The 18,975-nt window shown below is 53.1% G+C and overlaps 7 protein-coding genes across 7 annotated transcripts; 4 read left to right on the top strand and 3 right to left on the bottom strand.

Annotated features, from left to right (window-relative positions):
- Window positions 1-516: 516 nt before the first annotated feature.
- Window positions 517-1,893, top strand: CGCS363_v007234 (uncharacterized protein; the record flags this gene model as incomplete). The annotated part of the gene is made up of 1 exon (XM_036639083.1): window positions 517-1,893. One exon carries the CDS (start codon window positions 517-519, stop codon window positions 1,891-1,893), a length of 1,377 nt encoding a protein of 458 aa, XP_036495334.1.
- A 3,756-nt stretch (window positions 1,894-5,649) lies between these two features.
- CGCS363_v007233 (uncharacterized protein) lies at window positions 5,650-6,204 on the bottom strand (the record flags this gene model as incomplete). The annotated part of the gene is made up of 1 exon (XM_036639082.1): window positions 5,650-6,204. The coding sequence occupies one exon, from the start codon at window positions 6,202-6,204 to the stop codon at window positions 5,650-5,652; it is 555 nt and encodes a 184-aa protein (XP_036495341.1).
- A 1,331-nt stretch (window positions 6,205-7,535) lies between these two features.
- On the top strand, window positions 7,536-7,921 carry CGCS363_v007232 (uncharacterized protein; the record flags this gene model as incomplete). Its single annotated transcript, XM_036639081.1, has 2 exons — window positions 7,536-7,798; window positions 7,852-7,921. The coding sequence occupies 2 exons, from the start codon at window positions 7,536-7,538 to the stop codon at window positions 7,919-7,921; spliced, it is 333 nt and encodes a 110-aa protein (XP_036495340.1).
- Window positions 7,922-8,573: 652 nt separating this feature from the next.
- Window positions 8,574-9,964, top strand: CGCS363_v007231 (uncharacterized protein; the record flags this gene model as incomplete). The annotated part of the gene is made up of 3 exons (XM_036639080.1): window positions 8,574-8,799; window positions 8,896-9,627; window positions 9,729-9,964. The coding sequence occupies 3 exons, from the start codon at window positions 8,574-8,576 to the stop codon at window positions 9,962-9,964; spliced, it is 1,194 nt and encodes a 397-aa protein (XP_036495339.1).
- An 85-nt stretch (window positions 9,965-10,049) lies between these two features.
- CGCS363_v007230 (uncharacterized protein) lies at window positions 10,050-12,493 on the bottom strand (the record flags this gene model as incomplete). The annotated part of the gene is made up of 3 exons (XM_036639079.1): window positions 10,050-10,687; window positions 10,730-10,912; window positions 11,008-12,493. The coding sequence occupies 3 exons, from the start codon at window positions 12,491-12,493 to the stop codon at window positions 10,050-10,052; spliced, it is 2,307 nt and encodes a 768-aa protein (XP_036495338.1).
- A 1,375-nt stretch (window positions 12,494-13,868) lies between these two features.
- On the bottom strand, window positions 13,869-16,226 carry CGCS363_v007229 (Heterokaryon incompatibility protein 6, OR allele; the record flags this gene model as incomplete). The annotated part of the gene is made up of 1 exon (XM_036639078.1): window positions 13,869-16,226. One exon carries the CDS (start codon window positions 16,224-16,226, stop codon window positions 13,869-13,871), a length of 2,358 nt encoding a protein of 785 aa, XP_036496159.1.
- A 639-nt stretch (window positions 16,227-16,865) lies between these two features.
- cct7 (putative T-complex protein 1 subunit eta) lies at window positions 16,866-18,708 on the top strand (the record flags this gene model as incomplete). Its single annotated transcript, XM_036639077.1, has 4 exons — window positions 16,866-16,911; window positions 16,974-17,140; window positions 17,198-17,519; window positions 17,570-18,708. The coding sequence occupies 4 exons, from the start codon at window positions 16,866-16,868 to the stop codon at window positions 18,706-18,708; spliced, it is 1,674 nt and encodes a 557-aa protein (XP_036495503.1).
- Between the last annotated feature and the right edge of the window lie 267 nt (window positions 18,709-18,975).

The raw sequence follows: 18,975 nt of genomic DNA, 5'->3' as shown, positions 1-18,975 counted from the left end.
AAGAGGTCTTACTGAATACTCATGTGAGGCTATGACGTGGCTTTTGAGACGAATTGAAATCCGAAGTGACATCGCTTTCCCCAACCGAGGCGTTCCTTGACATGTAGCGGAACCCTTGAGATTAAACACTTCATAGGAAGCCCCAATGCTTCCTCGTGATTCGCCCATAGACTTTTCGCATTCTCAACTCCTTTTTCGTATTCTAGACACCGCGCGTCTTTTCTCCTCGCTCGTATTTCATCAACCCAAATGGGAAGGACAATGGAGAAGCATTCCCGGACCCACTCAACCCACACCTTAACTCGACGGCAACCGGAGCTCTCGGGCACCGTTTCGTATTGTCCAACCACTGGTTGTGTATGGCCTTGTTGAATCTAGAACTACATCTCGGTTTCGGTAATTTCATTGAGGTTATTAAAAAGACTTCAGTAGGCTTGAGGAGAGAATGTGACCAGTCCACTATTCAACGCGCACCTGCTTCTTCTTACAATCGACATTCTTTCATCGCGGTAGAAAATGCGTACGATTCCAGTCATTCTTTTTCTTTTTGGGCAGCAGGCCCTCCAGACCTTCGCCGTCAACGTCGGCCAAGCCAGCAACTACAATGTTTCCGCCGAAGTTGCTCAACAGTACACCTGTGGCGACGCTTGTCAGCAGGCAATCGCGGAGGGCAATACAGAAGACCTTGAAATCTACGGCACTCATTTCGACTACGACTTCTATGAAACGGCGGCCAACTTCTCCGGATCAAAACCTGGCGATGTTCTTAAGCTTGAGCCAATTCCTCCATCCAATCTCAGCACACCTGCTGGTGTCGCCGCGTACAAAATTCAGTACACTAGTGCCGACATCAACGGCTCGTACGTGCCTGTCACTGGCTTTATTGCTTTACCTTTTGCTCAGACCACGGAACCCTTCAACCTAGTCGCGTATGCCCACGGTACTAGTGGAGTCTTCCGCGGCTGTGCACCCTCGACCTCCCCGAGCCTGTACGACTATACGAGCTGGAGCCAACTTGTTATTGCGGGATACGCCGTTGTGGCTACAGACTATGCTGGTCTTGGCAACAACTACACGTCTCATAAATACGTAGCGAGCGCAGCCAATGCCAATGACACATATTGGTCCGTTATTGCCGCTCGCAACGCCTTTCGAAATGCCTTGTCGTACAACTGGACATCCATCGGTCACTCGCAGGGTGGCGGTGCAGTATGGAAGTTGTCAGAGCACAGTCTTGTCCAGGATCCAGCCAGCGGGTACTTGGGAGGTGTCGCCGTTGCGCCTGTCTCCAAGATCTACGATGCACTCGTTTCCCTTGACGAGCTCCGGAAGCTCCTCGAAAGTTCAGGATCGGACTCACCTCTCTCGTTGGGTGTATTGCCGTCCGCCGTGCTCGGAGTCAAGTCAACCTTCCCAGATTACGAAGCTCCAGTCATTTCGCAGACGATGAAGACCCGAATCGAGCTTGCAAAGATCGGCCAGTTCTGCGACGCCGCTATCTCAGGTCTCACGAGCGACTTGGGCTTCAATGCTCTATCTAACTTCACCGCCCAGTCGGACACGATATTGAAGCAATTCCAGGAGTTGAACGCTCCTGCTCAAGGTGACAGTGCTTCCAAGCCCCTGCTTCTAATTCTTGGAGCGGAGGATACTATTGTTTCGGAGGAGTCCGGTACTGCTTCATGGAAGGACTCTTGTGGGCACGGGAATATCATTCACTTGAGTGTATACCCGGGCCTAGATCACAGTGCTGTTTTGACGGCTGCGACGCCTGAGTGGCTCAGGTTCATCCAGGATCGTTTCGCTTCGAATCCCGTTGAGAACCAATGTGTCAACGAGACTAAGATCCCGTTCGATCTTGACAACGCTCAGCGGCCCCTGGACACATACTAATCAGATTCTATCATCGGACGCTCAAGCCTCATGCGTACATTGATAGATCTCTGATTTTTCACCAAGTACATTTTGCAAACATGATGCCCGAATATTTAGTCACAGCCTTTGATGCACGATAAGAGGCTAATTCTTAGCATGTCGACTAATGCGCAATCTCACTCTGTACTTATTTCCTGTCGCATATTCGAGGAAAACCTTGGCTAGTTGCAACACAATTACATTCATCCAATTGACTAGCCAGACCTTGTATCAAATTCGCTTCGTGATACTCTCGCTCCATACTACTGGGATTATTGAGATGTTGGCGTTCTTTCCCCTTCATTAGGCAGTCCAAAAGCTGCTTTCCATGTGACTGATTTCATAGTGCATATCGAAACGGACCCGAGGGATCTACATTTGTATTGCCGCAATCGCGTCTTACCTGCGCAATATTGCATGAGACTGTCAGATTCCATTTCCTCCCCCAAGGCTGCTCATTGGCAGACGCTGGGCGATCTTGGTCATCACGGCAGTGAGCCTGAATCAGCCCCACATGGTCAGTACGCCATAATACATCGGTGCACAAAACGCACTCACCCTCAATTGGCTGACACCGGCTGCTTTTCGATTCTGCCTTGCTGACTTGAGGACATATCATAAGTAAGGACAAGATTAGCTTCTGAGCGACGTTTCCTCCCCACAGTTCAAGAAGGCAGATATCAGTCTACCAACAGTTCGTCCAAATTCCCTCTTGAAGTCAGGGAGCACAAGAATCGAAGGAGAATGTGTGTTTAATGCATTTCAGAGACACCAAAACATCCAATCACTCACAAGGACAATTCTATTGGTACTTATGTTCTGCTGACATTCAAACGTTGGCTGACTGTTTTGGCTCTAGGCTTCCTCAAAAGTCAAGACACGGAGAAGAAAAGCACCATGTCTGTTATCACGATTGATGACTTTCCGGAGTGCGACATCTGCTCTGACATCTGGAGCAGACTCTGCGATTCTTCCGACAACGTACAGAGGACATCAATCAATCTTGGCTCTTTTGAGGAGGCACTACGTTCCAACTGCAAAAGGCACAAGCCCATTGTTGAGTGGTTCAAGAAGTTTTGCGAACAACCAGGTCAAACATTCCGCCCCTCGAAGACATCGAAGGACGTAGGCATTCATCGCCCTCGCCCAGGCGTTCTCGCTTTGACAGAATCCATCCAAAATCTCGGCCGTTGTGCCGAACTTTGTCTAATTAGGAAGGATTCTGTAAAGAACCATCCCGGTATCGCTCGCCTCCTGGACCCCAAATGGGTTGATTTGAGCGTCGTCAATCACTGGCTGGAGCAATGTATGTCCTCTCACGGCGCAAAGTGCGAAAGCCCGATGAAGATATGGCCATATCGTCCAGCCTGGGTCGTCGATACAAAGGCTAAATGTTTGGTACCGGGAGATAAATGCGCCAGCTTTATAGCTCTGAGCTATAGATGGGGAAAGGCTCCCGGTTTGCACATTCAACGTGACACCATGTCAAACCTCTAGAGGCCCAACTCCCTCGACGATCCTGCTATCGCCACACAACTTGCGCCTATGGTGCGGCAAGCCATAGCCCTGACTTCTTCGGTCGGCCAGCGCTATCTCTGGGTCGATACTCTTTGCATCGACCATTCTCGTATTGCCGAGAGCACAACACAACTTCAAAATATGGGGGCCATATATGCGAATGCATCTCTCACCATCGTTGCCTTAGACCGGGATGCTGAAGATGGCTTTCCGGGCCTTAGAGACATTTCACGAGAAAAGGATCGGGACGACGAAGGCCCCATTCAATTTGGTAACGAGCAGTTCATTTTAGATAAGCTCGACTACTTTGGTCTCACCTCATGGAGTATGTACCACGAACGTGGTTGGACGTTTCAGGAGTTCAATATGTCTCCTAGACGACTCATTTTCAGCAAAGACTCATTGCACTGGATGTGTCAGTGCAGTGTATGGGAAGAGCATTTACACCACGGGGTCGAAGCCGGGAAGTACCTAAATCCTCGTGTGGGGGAAATTATGCGCGGCATGCCAAATATCAGGTCACTCAGCAATCTGATCGGCTACTACAACGACATGAAGTTATCCTACGATGAGGACTGTTTGCCCGGCATAACTGGATTACTTACTGTGTTCAGCCGCTGCTTCTCCGGAGGGTTCATTTGTGGTATTCCTGAAATGTTCCTCGAAACGGCACTTTGCTGGCAACCTACCTGGCATCACACCGACCTCCGACGACGAACACATTCCGAACGCTTCGATACAAGCCGACTCCATCCATGCCTTCTCCCATACTGGTCGTGGATTGGGTGGGAAGGACTTGTTGATATCGGAAGCTTGGAAGCTGGTCCAGCAAATCTGAAGACTTGGAAAATCAAGGAGACGATCCCAATCACCACATGGTATGCTTGCAGCTCTCCAAACACGGGTCAGAAGCGCAAGATCAAAGCTACCTGGTACGAGAATCGGGAGTTTTACAAAGACTTCAAAAGGCCCCTCCCGTCAGGGTGGACTCGACACGTAATCCCAAAGGTAAACAATCCGGGATACGGGGATGGAAAAGACGGAGATGTTCTGCTGTATCCAGACGGATGCGATGAATCTACCTTCCGGCACCGCAACATGACTGAAAGTCGTGATGAACACGAATGGCACTGGCCGTTTCCAGTGCCGCACATCGACGAATCGACACAGCCATATATGCCAGAACAGACGCCATATCTTTATTGCGATACTCGCCGTGCCTTTGTCTTTGCTTTTCAGGCAGGTGACGACGACGACATCACGAGTTACAAGTCAGGTCAATACAACAAAGTTGAGCTTTACAACAAGAAGAAGGTTGTTATAGGGAGCCTTCATTTACACAACAAGCAGCAATTGGAACATTTTACCCCATCAGAGTCCGATTGGGCCATGGCGAAAGAGATCGAGTTGGTTGCTATTTGTCGGGCACGCCGGTACAAGCAGACTTTTGATGATAGCATCGGCTGCTACACGGCTCCTTTCACGTCTTGGGAGGTATACAGCGTACTGTGGGTGGAGTGGATCGATGGCATCGCTCACCGTCTTGCGTGTGGCGAAGTCGACCGGGCAGCATGGGAGGAGTTGGCTTTGGAAGACGTCTCCCTCATCTTGGGATGATTGAAGAAAACAATTAACATGCTGTCCACAATGAGTACATCAATACCTGTCAATGATTCCCTGAATGAGAATGCCACTCTAGGAGATGTGGTCTTTGTTGATTCTGCCAACTGCTTCTATGATGTGACTCTAGCCTATAGTTATGCTCCTGTTCGATAAGTACATGTAGCTAGCTAAAACCACTCTCATTTTTGTTGTCGAATATGCTGTCGTGATTCGTGTGACGGCTTTGGTCTCCGTGTACTTCAGTGATTAACCAAGGGATCTGATTCCATTGGCTTTGCTTGGGCAAACTAAGCATTTCTCTCGATCGGCACGATAGCAGTCATCAAAAAGAAGCCTCATTTGAACATACTATTGAACGATTTGTATGATGTCTACTTAAGTCTATGTGGATTTATTTGATCAGCCACCATAACCGACATGATGCGGTCTCTCCAACCCAGCTTTAGCTAACAACAAGACAATCCATGCATGAACTTCACACCATGTGACAGCAACAGATGCCAGCGGAGATATGCGACCAGGCCAACTGAAATATGACCATAGCATCATTCCTGAGAAGCTTCTTGGACCAACCCTCGTCCCATGATTCGCCGTCTAGCTAGAAGAAAGAAGCCTGGTGAGGGGCTGACCCTTGATACGGACGCTGGTGCGAGCTCCGCCGGGGTTGGTGATACGGACGTTGTTGATGGAGGGGTTGCTGAAGTTGATCTTGGTAGTTCCTCCGGAGCGGATAGCGTTGGTGCGAGCGCCAAAGTTGAGAGAGATCTGCGGGTTCGCAGTCGCACTGCGGCCCGCACCAACGCCGAGAGGGTAGGGCTGGCGGTAGGTGAAGGTTCCCTGGGCGAAGCCGGGGCCCTCGGTCGCGACGCGGCCGAAACCAGACAGGGATGCCTCGCCTTCGAGCTCGATGGCCCCCTCGCCGACGCGGGTGACGGTGGTGCCGACGTTGGTGATGGAGCCCTCGATCACGGCGGTCTCAGCAGCCTCGGCACCGGTAAGGGCTGCGTCGACGGAGACCTCAACTGTCGCCACGACTGCCTCGGCCTCGAGAATCTCGATGGTGAACTCGATGAGAGCAAGCGCGCCGAGGATCAACTGCGCCTGGGCGGCGGCGATGAAGAGCGCGAGAGGGAGAAGGAAGGACTTCATTTTGGCGAATTGATTGAAGACGTAAAGAGTGTGAGGTAACGAGTGTATGCTTCGAGCTCTAAAGAGTGAATGTTGTTGTTGTGAGGGATGAGAGATGGAAAGACGTGACAGCCGTTGAGCTTATCTTATATGTTCATCCCATCACCAAGTCAGTCGCCATTAGCCGCATTTTCCAACTCCGCGCGGGATTCTCGGATATCGGAAAATGAGTGCGAAGGAAAACTTCGCTTTCGCGAGCCTCACAGATATTAGAAAACTTTCTTTTGATTCAAATGGTCCATTTGGGAAATGACTATCCCAGGCAGCAAGATCTGCGCCCCCAATCCAGGAAATGCCAGATGAACATGTAAACTCAATCTTGGAGTTCGTGAACAGTTATTCTTGCCGAGATCCCGGTTTTCAGATTTCGATCAGTCACCTGATATTCCCAAAAGAGGAAACCTTACGGCGTTCCAGAAGAACATTCACTAGTAGCGTGTGTAACGGATACGAGAATGAGACTACGTATTGATGATATTCTGCCCTCGGAGACCGACCGTATAGTGCCAAGTTCATGCTTTTCAAATCAAACGGCAAGTCTCGTAGATCGGATCAAATGATGGATGAACATGTAAACTTTATTCCAAAGCTTACCGGTGCGCCCGTTCGGTTTTTCAGTGAATGGTCTCATGGTGGGGGCGGACACGGACGAGTAACAGAAGTTAGTTGGGCAGGGAAATCCACGCCAAATACTTTACGACTCATGGCATGGTAACTTCTAAAAGAATTCCAGCCGTGCTGTTACAAAAACTTCACAGGCGTCGGCTTGGGCTGTACCATGGAAAGTAAAAACCCATTCGGAGGACTTGTTGCCAAAACTTTTAATGCGCCATACAGCAGGCAATCATCCGGTTACGAGGGGTGCTCGATTGCGGCTCTCTAGAGTTGAAGTTGGTAGCGTGACAACGAGAGAAAGCTTAATTGATCTGCCATGGTTGTACGATTCATGTGAGCCCAATTGTTTATCCACTTCACTCTTCTAGAAAGGAGCTAGTCACGAACTTGCCGATGTCAAATATATTACCGTTGTCAGCCTCAAGACTTCTCGGTATCCCACAATGGAGGCAGTGTCTTCGGAAATCGGATCAATGTGCAAAAGCCGTGTGGGCCATATCCCGAGCCTCACGGCTTATCACTCTCATGGTTGTTTCTGATTAGTAGCCATGAGCATATAAGAACCAGTTCCCAGCCCAACGAACCGTAATTCTGACCAGCAGCACAGTCAACATCTATCAGTCTTTACATCCATCCTTGAGTCACTCACACGCTCCTTTTAAACCTCGTCAATCACAATGCAATTCTCCTTCATTGCCGCGACCCTTCTCGCCGTCCTCGCTCCGGCTTGGGCTTATGAGGTTGCCACAGACAAGTGCTGCCAGGCCCAGCTTGAGGCCTGCCACAAGCAGGGTGCCAACGCTTGCATGTGGACCAACGCCGCCATCTGCGTCGACAACCCGAACAACCGCGTCCCGGTTGACGATACCTGCCTGAAGGCATGCCCTGACGCCACTGTTGAGAACCCCAACGGTTTCCTCTATAAGTTCCAGAAGCACGGGTACGTCGGACTGTATCTTCATTGCCAAATGTGATAACTAACAATTCTACTAGTGCCCCCGCCGGTGATTGCGTCTGCGGCAACTTGAACCCCAACCTGAGCAAGTACTGCTACGGCGGTTAAGCCACCATCTTCACGAAGCATTGACGGAGTTTCTGGTGGCTGGAATATTGAGAATCATGGGGCTTCTCTGCCTCGATGCATAGTTCATTGTACAATATACTTTACGAAACCATTTTCAATACTTTGGATGTACGCCTGTTTTACTATGCTGAACCTGTCGCCACGCACACCACCATCTGCTTTTGATGTTATGCTTGGCGGCTTCGCTCTACTTTAGAAGAATTGCTAAGCCCACTTGAGAGTGGACCAAACTGCCAAACATCATACCAAAGGTAACTGTTTATATATCACCACAGGTTTCAGTAGAAATCATCATAAATAAGGTAAGCAAGATGGTGTTCTCCAACAACAACTCAGATCCTGCGCGTCTATACTCTCTACTCATTACAAAAGAACCCAAGTCGAATCACACTCTCCTTCACATTACAGATTTTCGTTTCTGGCAGCTGAACCAAGCGCCACACATCCAACGGCCTCGAATCCAGAGGTGCCCACGATACATGAGGCACCAAATCGGATCCATGTCCATCATACCTTAGACCCGGACAATGCGCGGTAGTCGAGGTTCCTAGAGTCTATGTTGACGACATCGAAGATCAACGTCCTTAGAAGAGGCGAACTATTCAGCGACTAAGGCCTTTCTGACTGAATGATGGGAGGTGGGGAGCTACTAGGCCGAACGGAGCTGGAAGAGGATGATGAAGAAGATGAAGTGACCGGCGGCGAGCTAGAGGGCGAGGAGCTAGGTGAGGGAGAGCTCGACGAAGACGTCGTTGGAACGGGGATGGATGAAGATGAAGTAACCGGAGGCGAGCTGGAAGGCGAAGAGCTTGGTGAGGTGGTGGGAGCAGAGCTGGAGGGTGGGGAACTCGATGGAGGTGAGCTTGACGAGGAGGTGACAGGAGCAGAGCTTGATGGGGAGCTAGCTGGAGCAGAGCTCGATGATGGGGAACTGGGCTGAGGCGAGCTTGAAGGCACCGGACTGCTTGACGTCGCAGAGCTACTTACGGAAAATGGACTGGAGATTGGTGCCGTGATAACTGGGGATGCCGGCGGGGAAGAAGACGCGCTTGAGATACCGCTTCCGGGAGAGGAGGCAGGAGGAGATGAGCTGATTGCGATGGAGGAGCTCCCGATGCCAGAGGAGACAACACTTGACGTGGACACTGACGCGCCAGGGGTGCTCGAAGTGCGAGAGCTGGATCCCATAGACACAGGGCTTGACGAGCTTGTAGCTAGAGAGCTGCTTGCCATTGACGAGCTCGGAGTCGAGACTGGACGGGTGCTGGAGCCTGAGCTACTGATGCTTGGGACACTGCTCGGGGCTATGCCGCCGACAATAGCCAGAATGAACTCTCCCACAAATTGGCCAGTGGCGGCTGGACTGGAGACAGGGCTAGACGGCACATTTGTTGACGGGACACCTGTTGACGGGACAATTGTTGACGGCACGGATATGGCCGAGCTGCTAGATCCACGGCTGGTTGGTGATGAACTGCTTGGAGGCACTGAGCTAGGCAAGGAGCTGACTCCAGACAGTGAGACAGATGCCGACCCTAATGAAGAGGCTGGGGTCGATCCAGACGCAACAGGGCTGGACTGGGCGCTGCTTCCTGACAGGCTACCAGGCGTCGTCGAGACACTGACAGATACAGTGCTAGCTCCTGACGTCGTCATGGAGATGGTGCTCGCAGTGGTTGATGCAGGTGCGCTGTTCGCCAATGGGAGACTTGCGATGCTAGAGGACGACAATGTGACAGTAGCAGGAGTGATGGCCACCTGCGATGCCGGAATGACTGCAAACAAGGGAATGGCGTTAACCGCGCTTTGGCGTTTGCCAAGACGGAAACCACGACGACGCTTGTTCCCAGCCGCCGCGCATTGTTCCGCGGGGATGAGAGGAAGATCCTTGATAACACTACCACAGTAGCAGGTGCCCTGGTCGGCACCAGTATTGGTGAGCCCCTTGGTCGCGCAGTAGACGGCGCAAGTGGCCGCACTATAGCTTGCAGCGTCGGTGAGCGTGTTCCCACTGAATGGTGACTCCCCGGGCGTAACACCTCTGCAGCCCTGAGACTGCACAACGAACGGAGCAGTGGACCTCTCACCGGTGACAGGGTCGATAACCTCAAAGTTCACGATCAAAGCTTCGCCAGGTTGGATTTTGAAGACTTCCTCGAATGCCACGGGCTCGGTGCTGAGTACAGAGATTGAAACAGATGCAGAAGATGATGGGCTTGCCGAGGTGACCGTTCCGCCTGACGAAGGCGATGTCGGGCTTGCCGGTGGGGTTGAATTCGGCGGCGCATCTGCCGAGGAGGGCACGGGTGGCGGACTTTGGGAAGACTCGGGCTCTGGGGTAGGAATCGGGGAGGGAGATTCCGAGGGGCTGGGAGTTGGGCTTGGTGAAGTCTCTGGTGATGGACTGGGAGCCGGTGAGGGGCTCGGAGATGGCGAGAGGCTGGGAGAAGGTTCCGGTGACGGAGACGGGCTGGGCTCTGGCGAAGGTGAGGGGGATGGTGAAGGCGAGGGCGAAGGCGAGGGCGAAGGCGAGGGCGAAGGCGAGGGCGAAGGCGAGGGCGAGGGGGTTGGTGAAGGCGACGGGGAAGGCGAGGGGGTTGGTGAAGGCGACGGGGAAGGCGAGGGGGATGGTGAAGGCGAAGGCGACGGCGAAGGCGAGGGAGATGGGGTTGAGCTTGACACTGCAACCTCTGATGTACTGCTGCTCGACGTCGGTTGAACAGGAGGTGCTGAAGACGAAGTTGACTGGACAGGGGCTTCAGTGGAAGAACTCGTAGTCGGTTGGACAGGATTCTCCGTCGAAGACGTCGAAGTAGGCGTAGGCTGGACTGGAACTTCCGTAGAAGTAGACGAAGTCGTAGGCTGGACTGGAGTTTCCGTTGAGGAAGTCGATGTTTGCTGCACAGGGGGCTCGGAGGTTGTGGTGCTCGTTGTAGGCGCCACCGGGGGCTCCGTAGAAGAAGTTGAAGTCTGTTGCGCGGGAGGCTCAGTTGAAGTGCTTGTGGGCGACTGAACGGGAACTTCGGACGTGGAGGAGCTCGTCGACTCGACCGTGGGCTCGGAACTTGTGCTGCTGGGCGTCTCTTGCGTAGTAGAGGAGGTGCTTGTCGTTGGCTCAACAGGAGCTTCAGATGTCGCGCTGCTGGTGGTCGACTCAGGCTCGGAGCTGGATGTGGCAGTAGTCGATTCAACAGGAGGCTCCGAGCTGGTGCTGCTCGTCTTCGGGTCAGTAGATGATTCAGGAGATGTGGTGCTGGTCGTCGCAATCGGTGATTCGGAAGAAGTGGAAGTTGTAGTCGGCTCGGCGGAAGTCTCGGACGATGCCGTTGTTGACGCGACCTCCGCTGTGCTGGTAGACAAGGGTTCCGTGGAGCTGGTAGATTCGACCTCCGTTGACGAGCTGCTAGGTTCAGTTGAAGTCGCCGTAGTGCTAGTCTCCGCGGGTGTGGCCGTAGTGCTAGCTTCAGTGGACGTCTCAGTCGTGCTAATCTCGGTAGATGTCTCGGTGGCGCTGGTATCAGTCGATGCAGCTTCTGTTGATGTATCTTCCGTCGAAGTAGCCTCAGTTGAGCTTGGCTCATCTGTGCTAGTTGCTTCTGTAGAGGTCGCCGTTGTGCTCGCTTCTTCTGTAGAGCTAGTTGCTTCGGTCGATGTGCTGATGACGTCTTCTTCAGTGCTGGTCGGCTCGCTGGAAGTCTCTGTGCTCGAAGTTTCAGTTGTGCTTGTCACTCCAACTGAGGTTTCTGTTGTACTGGTATCCTCGGTTGTGCTAGCGGCCTCTGTGGAAGTTTCCGTTGTACTGGCATCCTCGGTTGTGCTAGTGGCCTCGTTGGATGTCTCAGTGGTGCTAGACGGTTCCTCAGTTGAACTGGAATCCGTGGAAGTAGCTTCGTCCGTAGCCGTGGATGTACTACTGTCTGTAGTGGCGACCTCGTCCGGGTCAGCAGTTGTACTGGCCTCATCGGTAGTTGTACTGGCGGCATCAGTGGTTGTGCTGGCCTCGTCCGTGGCTGTCGTAGTGTTATCTGTGTCCGTGGTAGTCGCTTCATCAGTGGCTGTGCTGGACTCATCAGTGGCTGTAGCCTCGTCCGTCGCGGTAGTTGTGCTGTCCGTAGCAGTAGCAGCGCTGTCTGTGTCCGTAGCCGTCGCCTCATCCGTGGCAGTGGCATCATCCGTTGCGGTAGCCGTACTGTCGGTAGCGGTGGCATCATCGGTAGCAGTAGCGGTAGAATCAGTTTCAGAAGTATCATCCGCGGTAGAGGTCTCAGTTGCCGTGGACGTGGTGCTGGTGGCTGTGACAGGATCATGTTGCAGAATGTAATCGTAGCCGGCAGCACCACAGTGGTCGTCCCCAGTGCCCTCACAATTCGAAGGGTCGCAAAAGCTTATGTCGATGCTGTCTCCGGTGACGGTGTTTCCGCAGGTACAAGTTGTTCTCTGTCGTGCGTAGTAGGGAAAGGGTGCGCAAAATTCGGCACAGCTCGTCTGGTTGACGTCCGGGCCAGTTCGTGGTTGATAATTTGGGTCTCCATTACCGCCGATAGCGACCATGTTGTAACAACCAGGAAAGACTTGGTCTGCATTGGCAATTGTCGACAAGGATAAGACAGCCAAAACGGCCGCTTTCCTTAGCCAATTCATGTTGATGCTAGGTCTATGAGAGACAGCTCCAACGCCAAACAGCAAGGTTCTATCGACAGTTCGACGATGGTCGGGGCTAGGAGCCACGAGCTTCTCCTAATAGAGAAATGGGCCAAATTCAAAAGAAGAGACAACGAAACGTCCTCCTAGTCACCAAAGATGAACCGCGGAGAGAGCCGGTCGAAGTTAAAGTTTCGTCTGTGTGTCCAGAAACGCAAAGGGGCGAGGGTAGAGAGAAGAGGTAAGGCTCGTCCTTTTTCTTCTTCCCTTCCATTTTTGCCAAGACCAACGCCCGTGGGGACAACAAGAAAACGAGGCATCGCCATTCTCATCCCCCCACCGCCGCGTCGACGGTCTCACCCACATCCCAGGAACCAGGGATTCGCAGAATGAGGATTCCCAGTGCCAGGCATGGAGGGCAAAACGCCCTTGAGCGCCAATCATTCCAGACCCCTGCTTGTCTCATCCCTGTGGCCAGTGTGCGAATGTCTCGCGTGTCTTTCCCCCCATCTCGGCCGGTCGACTGCCGCTTCGGAGTTGATACGAAAGGAGAAAATGGAGGGAAGAGTCTCATGGAGTTTACTCCGGTGACTAAGCTGGGCTGTCCTTCGTTGGGTTAGGATCGTTGTTTGTGGCTTGCGCTGTCCATAGACCTGGCGGGAATGCTTCGCGCCCCTGTATTTTCCACTGCATGCTTGGGCAATCAAGGGAATGAAACCCACGTGAGGCTGGAGGCTTAGCTGAGCCGAGGGAGGAATGATGGCAGGGCCGTTGTCCCAGGGATGCGGTGTAAACGGTACTAGCAGCTGATAAGCCGAACGAGCTGGCTCTGCCCCGGCACTCGAAAAAATGAAGCCTGTATAATTGCTGGCTAACTTCGCACGGAGGAAACCAGGCAAGCGATTCTAGAGCTCTTCCGCTTCGCTCGTGTCGCACGAAGGACGGGGCCCACTGCATTAGCTATGGCATGTCGTTCTATTAGGGAAAGCTTATCCCGCGCCATAGAAGGGCTCAATGGAGTTCGGATCCGCAGGTTGATCGCCGTGGTGATGACTTTTGAATTCCTGTATTCGTCTGTTTCTGGTCGATACGCATGCCGGTGGGTTACATCATGGCACATGGTTTGACGAGTTACAGCGATAGTTGGATGACGTGCTAAGGTTAATGAGAATAAGGGGCTGTCCGTAATGGCAAGGGACCGTCGAGCTGGGTCGGGCGCATGGCATCTGTTCGGAGCGGCCGCTCAAATAGACTGTCGACCCACCGACCCAGTGTCGCGCTTGAATCAGTAAAGCAGAAAGTCTTCCTCCGAAATATCACGGTCTCGCAATCGTCGCCTCAGCTTGTGTTCCAGGCCCTCGGTGTCCCTCGCGTTGTCCGCATGGTATCCTGCCTCGCCTCCCCAGTGCATGAGCCCTTCAACGTAGCAGGTTCCCACCATGGTGACTCCGCGTTTTTCTGATCGTTTCCGCAAGACATGGGGCATGAGACCACCCTCGAGGATGCAGACCGCGTCTCCTGTGCGCGTCTTTTCTGGGCCCAAGCCAAGCTGCCCTTTGGAGGTCACGAAGAGTCTACTGCCGCTGGCCACGGCTCTGATGGTACCTTCCACCCAGCTTTCGTCTTCCTGCCATGTTCTCGTCGATTTGACATCCTTCTGGTCGGTTCTGAGATTGAAATCGCTGGTAAATGTGAAGAGCGGAAGGCTTAGATCGTCGTCGCTGGCGGGAATCTCTGCTTGAGACGAGATTGTCCAGAATAGTGGAGGATCGCCAATGCACTCGCTGATGCGCAAGCTGCATTCTTCATCCTCCTGGAGGTGTTTGTCCCAGATCATGATATCGTCTTCGCTGTAGGATTCCTTGCGCGGCCAGTAGTTCGCAAAGGGTGACGCCAGAAAACGGACCAACACCCAGAAAGACAACTGTGTTTCTTCTGTGCTGCTTAGCCAACGTGGTGATCTATAGCCACCAGGACTCCGTTGGGTTCTCGCCGAAAAGGAAAGAATACGCGAAATGATCTCCACAAAGGGCTTGCGATATTGGAGCTGAAATTCATCCTTGAAAAGCCGGCATATTGTGATGATTTGGTAGAGTATCTCTCCGAGATTGGCAAAGTCGCTCGCCAAAGGATCAGTGGCGCCTAAAATCTCTCCACACGCAGCCCCGGAGACGGTCAAGACAAATGACGGTTGTGCTTCGGGGGGTACTGGAGCTACCTGAGCGGGTAGGTGATGAATTGGCTGCCAGTTGGAACCGGTAATGAGATCCCCGTCAGCCAAGCGTTGGAAATGCTGCTGTGGTAATACATAGAGATCTTCTAAGCCGTCATGCTGGGAGTGTAGAAACCTAGCACGACTGGCGTTAAACATCTGAAAGAGCTCTCCGTGGAGGCGCACGCGGTGTTGATTCCAACCGGGGACCGCATAGTCCGATGACCAGTCAGGAACCCACGAAGGGACATCGTTTCGACTTTTCGCGAGGAGGTCGAATGTTGTAACCCAGAACAGACCAGTTTGCTTGATGATTTCGTAGGCCACGTGTGCAAAGAGCGTGTGGACGCTGACTTTGTAGTCGGTATCGATATTCAAGTCAAATTTAGCATAGTGTGCTTCCGTTTTAAAGTTGCGAGCAAGTCGAAGCAGGGCGAATATCTTGTCGCGGGGTTCGGATGATCGCCTGTTCCGGAAATTTCTCAGCAACCAGAGGAGCGGGCTGTTGTTTGCGAAGGGTAGCGATTTATAGGATCTTGTCACGCGTAGGAAGTTGATCGCGTCGGCCTTTTCGGCCAAGAATGAAACCACTTTGGCAAACTCAGTAATACCAGGGACAGAAGAGCTTAAAATATCGTGTACACCGTGTCCAATGATGCTGAACGGCATCGAGACGCGACCGTACATAATGGTGAGCTCTTTCGCAACGCAGGCTTCCTGAATAATCCACATGCGATTCCACCAGTCGCTAACGGCGAAAAGACGGATTCTCTCCGACATTAGTCGCAAACGCCGTTCATCAATCGCATTGCCCAGGTGAAACATCCGCTTCTGTGCTGGATGCGTTAAGCTCTCATGCAGTTGGGCCGAAATAATACCGTAAAGACATAGCATCTCCTCGTGTTCTGTTAGCGACCCTGACGTCGAGTTCTGCCAAAGACTGATCGATCTCTCGATAACAGGCAAGTCCGTCCGTTTGCCAGTGAAACGCACCGGATCGGCCAGTCCAAGTCTTGCGAAGCGGCGAGGGTAATCTTGACGACTGCGATCCAAGCCATCGCCCACATAGGCAATAACCTCAGTGGCAGAACCAAAAATGTCGTGCATTAATCCGACTTGGTGGCTTTTTTCGACAGCATCTTCCTGGTTGATGCACACGGAATCCACCCAAATGACGATGGATCCTGTGGTTCGGCGAATGGCCCTCAGCGCCCGGTCGAGGTTGAAGGTGATGAAGTGGACATGACGGTTGACAATGATCTTGTTGGACCTTCGTGTGCTACCCCAAGCGTAGGATAACGCAACATAGTCTTGATCCCGGTCGGCGACATACAATTCCGCAACGAGGTCTTCGAGCCACTCGCCAGGCAGAAGACGAAGGAGACGAATCTCCTGGCCGCTAAGCCCTTCGCGGTAGGTGATGGTAGACATGAGAATTCTGACGCGTGTACTCGATCCGGAACCTGCTTCCTATTGTCTGTCGTGAGAATTAGGCAGGAGTTCAGTGATGAAAATGAGCTTGAGAGAGATTGTTAGCTTGGATTGTCAGCCTGCAGTTGAACATGCTGCCGATTGGTAGGATGGATGCATAGCAATGGTTGGCTGCCGCAAGGGACCACGAGGGGCGCAGGTGGACATTTCAGTCGATATCGACCATTTCCTAGGGAGGGACTTTGCAGAAAAATGCTGCCACTCGGCAGATGCTCACAGCCAACATCATCTCGAGAACCCACATCGTTGTGAGGACAACACTGTGAACTGTGCCTTCGAAGCTCAACTGTTGATGAAAGGAGAAGACGTTTGGTGGGGCTGCGGCTGGCAGGGGCGACCGGGGTCGCAGTACCCCTCCTAAATTACATAATCGCCATATGAGGTAAGGCAACAACACACACTGGTCCGTGCCCGGCGGGCATCACGAAAGGCTGCAATAATTTTTTGGGAGCTCCAGAAGCTTCTTGGGCCACGAACAGCCGAACCTCAGCCTCCCCGCGACGACACACGAACCTCGCCAAACCCAACGACACGCTCCCTTTGGCCTTGTACTCGTCGTCACACAAACAATCCACCAAGATGTCGTTCGGAGGCCAGACCCCGACCATTATCGTCCTGAAAGAGGGTGAGTTTACCCCACCGCCCCTTGCCCGCCCGCGGGCCACGATTGACGAGTCTCTTGCGCAGGAACCGATACCTCTCAGGGCAAGGGTCAGATTATCTCCAACATCAACGCATGCTTGGCTGTCCAGGCCACCATTAAGTCCACTCTCGGTCCCTATGGCGGCGACCTGTTGATGGTCGACGCCAACGGCAAGCAGACCATCACCAACGATGGTGCTACTGTCATGAAGGTCAGGAAGAACGATGCGGGCAGCATGATGGAGGTTGAATTGCTGACACGCCGATAGCTCCTCGACATTGTCCACCCCGCAGCCCGAATCCTCGTCGACATTGCGAGATCACAAGATGCCGAAGTTGGTGACGGCACAACATCCGTCGTCGTCCTGGCCGGAGAGATCCTCAAGGAGATCAAGGAGCACGTCGAGCAGGGCGTCAGCTCCCAGGTCATTATCAAGGGTCTGAGAAGAGCGTCCATGATGGCGGTCAACAAGGTCAAGGAGATCGCGATCGATACCAACGAGGGCAACAGGAGGGAAACACTTAGCAAGCTGGCCGCCACTGCCATGACGAGCAAGCTGATTAAGCGCAACACCGACTTCTTCACAAAGAGTACGTCGACACGATTACCCTCCGATAGTGCCAGTTCTAACGTATCGCAGTGGTTGTCGACGCCGTCCTTTCCCTCGACCAAGACGACCTTAACGAGAAGTTGATCGGCGTCAAGAAGATTCCCGGTGGTTCCCTCACCGACTCCCTCTTCGTCAACGGCGTCGCCTTCAAGAAGACCTTCTCCTACGCCGGTTTCGAGCAACAACCCAAGTCTTTCCAGAAGCCCAAGATTGTGTGCCTGAACGTCGAGTTGGAGCTAAAGGCCGAGAAGGACAACGCCGAGGTGCGCGTCGAGCAGGTGTCGGATTACCAGGCCGTTGTCGATGCGGAGTGGCAGATTATCTACAGAAAGTTGGAGGCTATCTACAAGACCGGTGCCAAGGTCGTTCTCAGCAAGCTGCCCATTGGTGACTTGGCTACCCAGTTCTTCGCCGACCGCGACGTCTTCTGCGCTGGCCGTGTTGCCGCCCAGGATATGGAGCGCGTGGTCCAGGCTACCGGCGCAACTGTTCAGTCAACGTGCTCTGACATCCTGGCCGAGCACCTCGGTACCTGCGGCAGCTTTGAGGAGCGCCAAATTGGTGGCGAGCGCTTCAACTTCTTCGAGGGCTGCCCCGAGGCCAAGACCTGCACACTCATGCTGCGTGGTGGTGCCGAGCAGTTCATCGCCGAGGTCGAGCGTTCGCTGCACGACGCCATTATGATCGTCAAGCGCGCCATCAAGAACCACACCATCGTCGGTGGTGGTGGTGCCACCGAGATGGAGGTCTCCGCTTACCTCCACCGCTTCGCCGACAAGAACATCCCCCACAAGCAACAAGCCATCATCAAGAGCTTCGCCAAGGCTCTCGAGATCATCCCCCGCCAGCTCTGCGACAACGCCGGCTTTGACGCGACCGACATTCTCAACAAGCTGCGCGTGGAGCACCGCAAGGGCAACACGTGGTCTGGTGTCGACTTCAACAACGAGGGCGTCACCGACATGATGGAGCGCTTCGTCTGGGAGCCCGCGCTGGTCAAGATCAACGCCATCCAGGCTGCCACCGAGGCCAGCTGCCTCATTCTCGGCGTCGACGAGACGATTCGCAACGAGGAGAGCGCCGCGCCTCAGGCCCCTGGCCAGGCTCTGCCCCCTGGTGCCGCCCAGCGCGCTCTGAGAGGTAGAGGCCGGGGTATGCCTCGCCGGTAAGGTGGTTATGACTAGAAAATGAATGGAAAAGGAAAAAGTCAAAAGGATTTGATGAATGGCGTCTGCATGATACCTAGAATTGCCCCACAGGGGTTTTGGCTTCCAGAAGTCTGAATAGACTGGGTCATTTGTCGTCTGTCATGATCGGTCCACGTGCTGTCATCAAGTAGCAGCATGAATCCAGGAAATTCCCATTTGACGGGCATACAAGTCATTCAAGCATAGGAGAGAGATTGCTTTGTTGCGAGTGATTCTTCAGATGTCAAA

This window comes from Colletotrichum siamense (genome assembly GCF_013390195.1).
Source record: "Colletotrichum siamense strain Cg363 chromosome Unknown KSG_Cg363_contig04, whole genome shotgun sequence".
NCBI classification, from domain to species: Eukaryota; Fungi; Ascomycota; class Sordariomycetes; order Glomerellales; family Glomerellaceae; genus Colletotrichum; species Colletotrichum siamense.
This window is presented reverse-complemented; position numbering and strand designations above follow the sequence as displayed.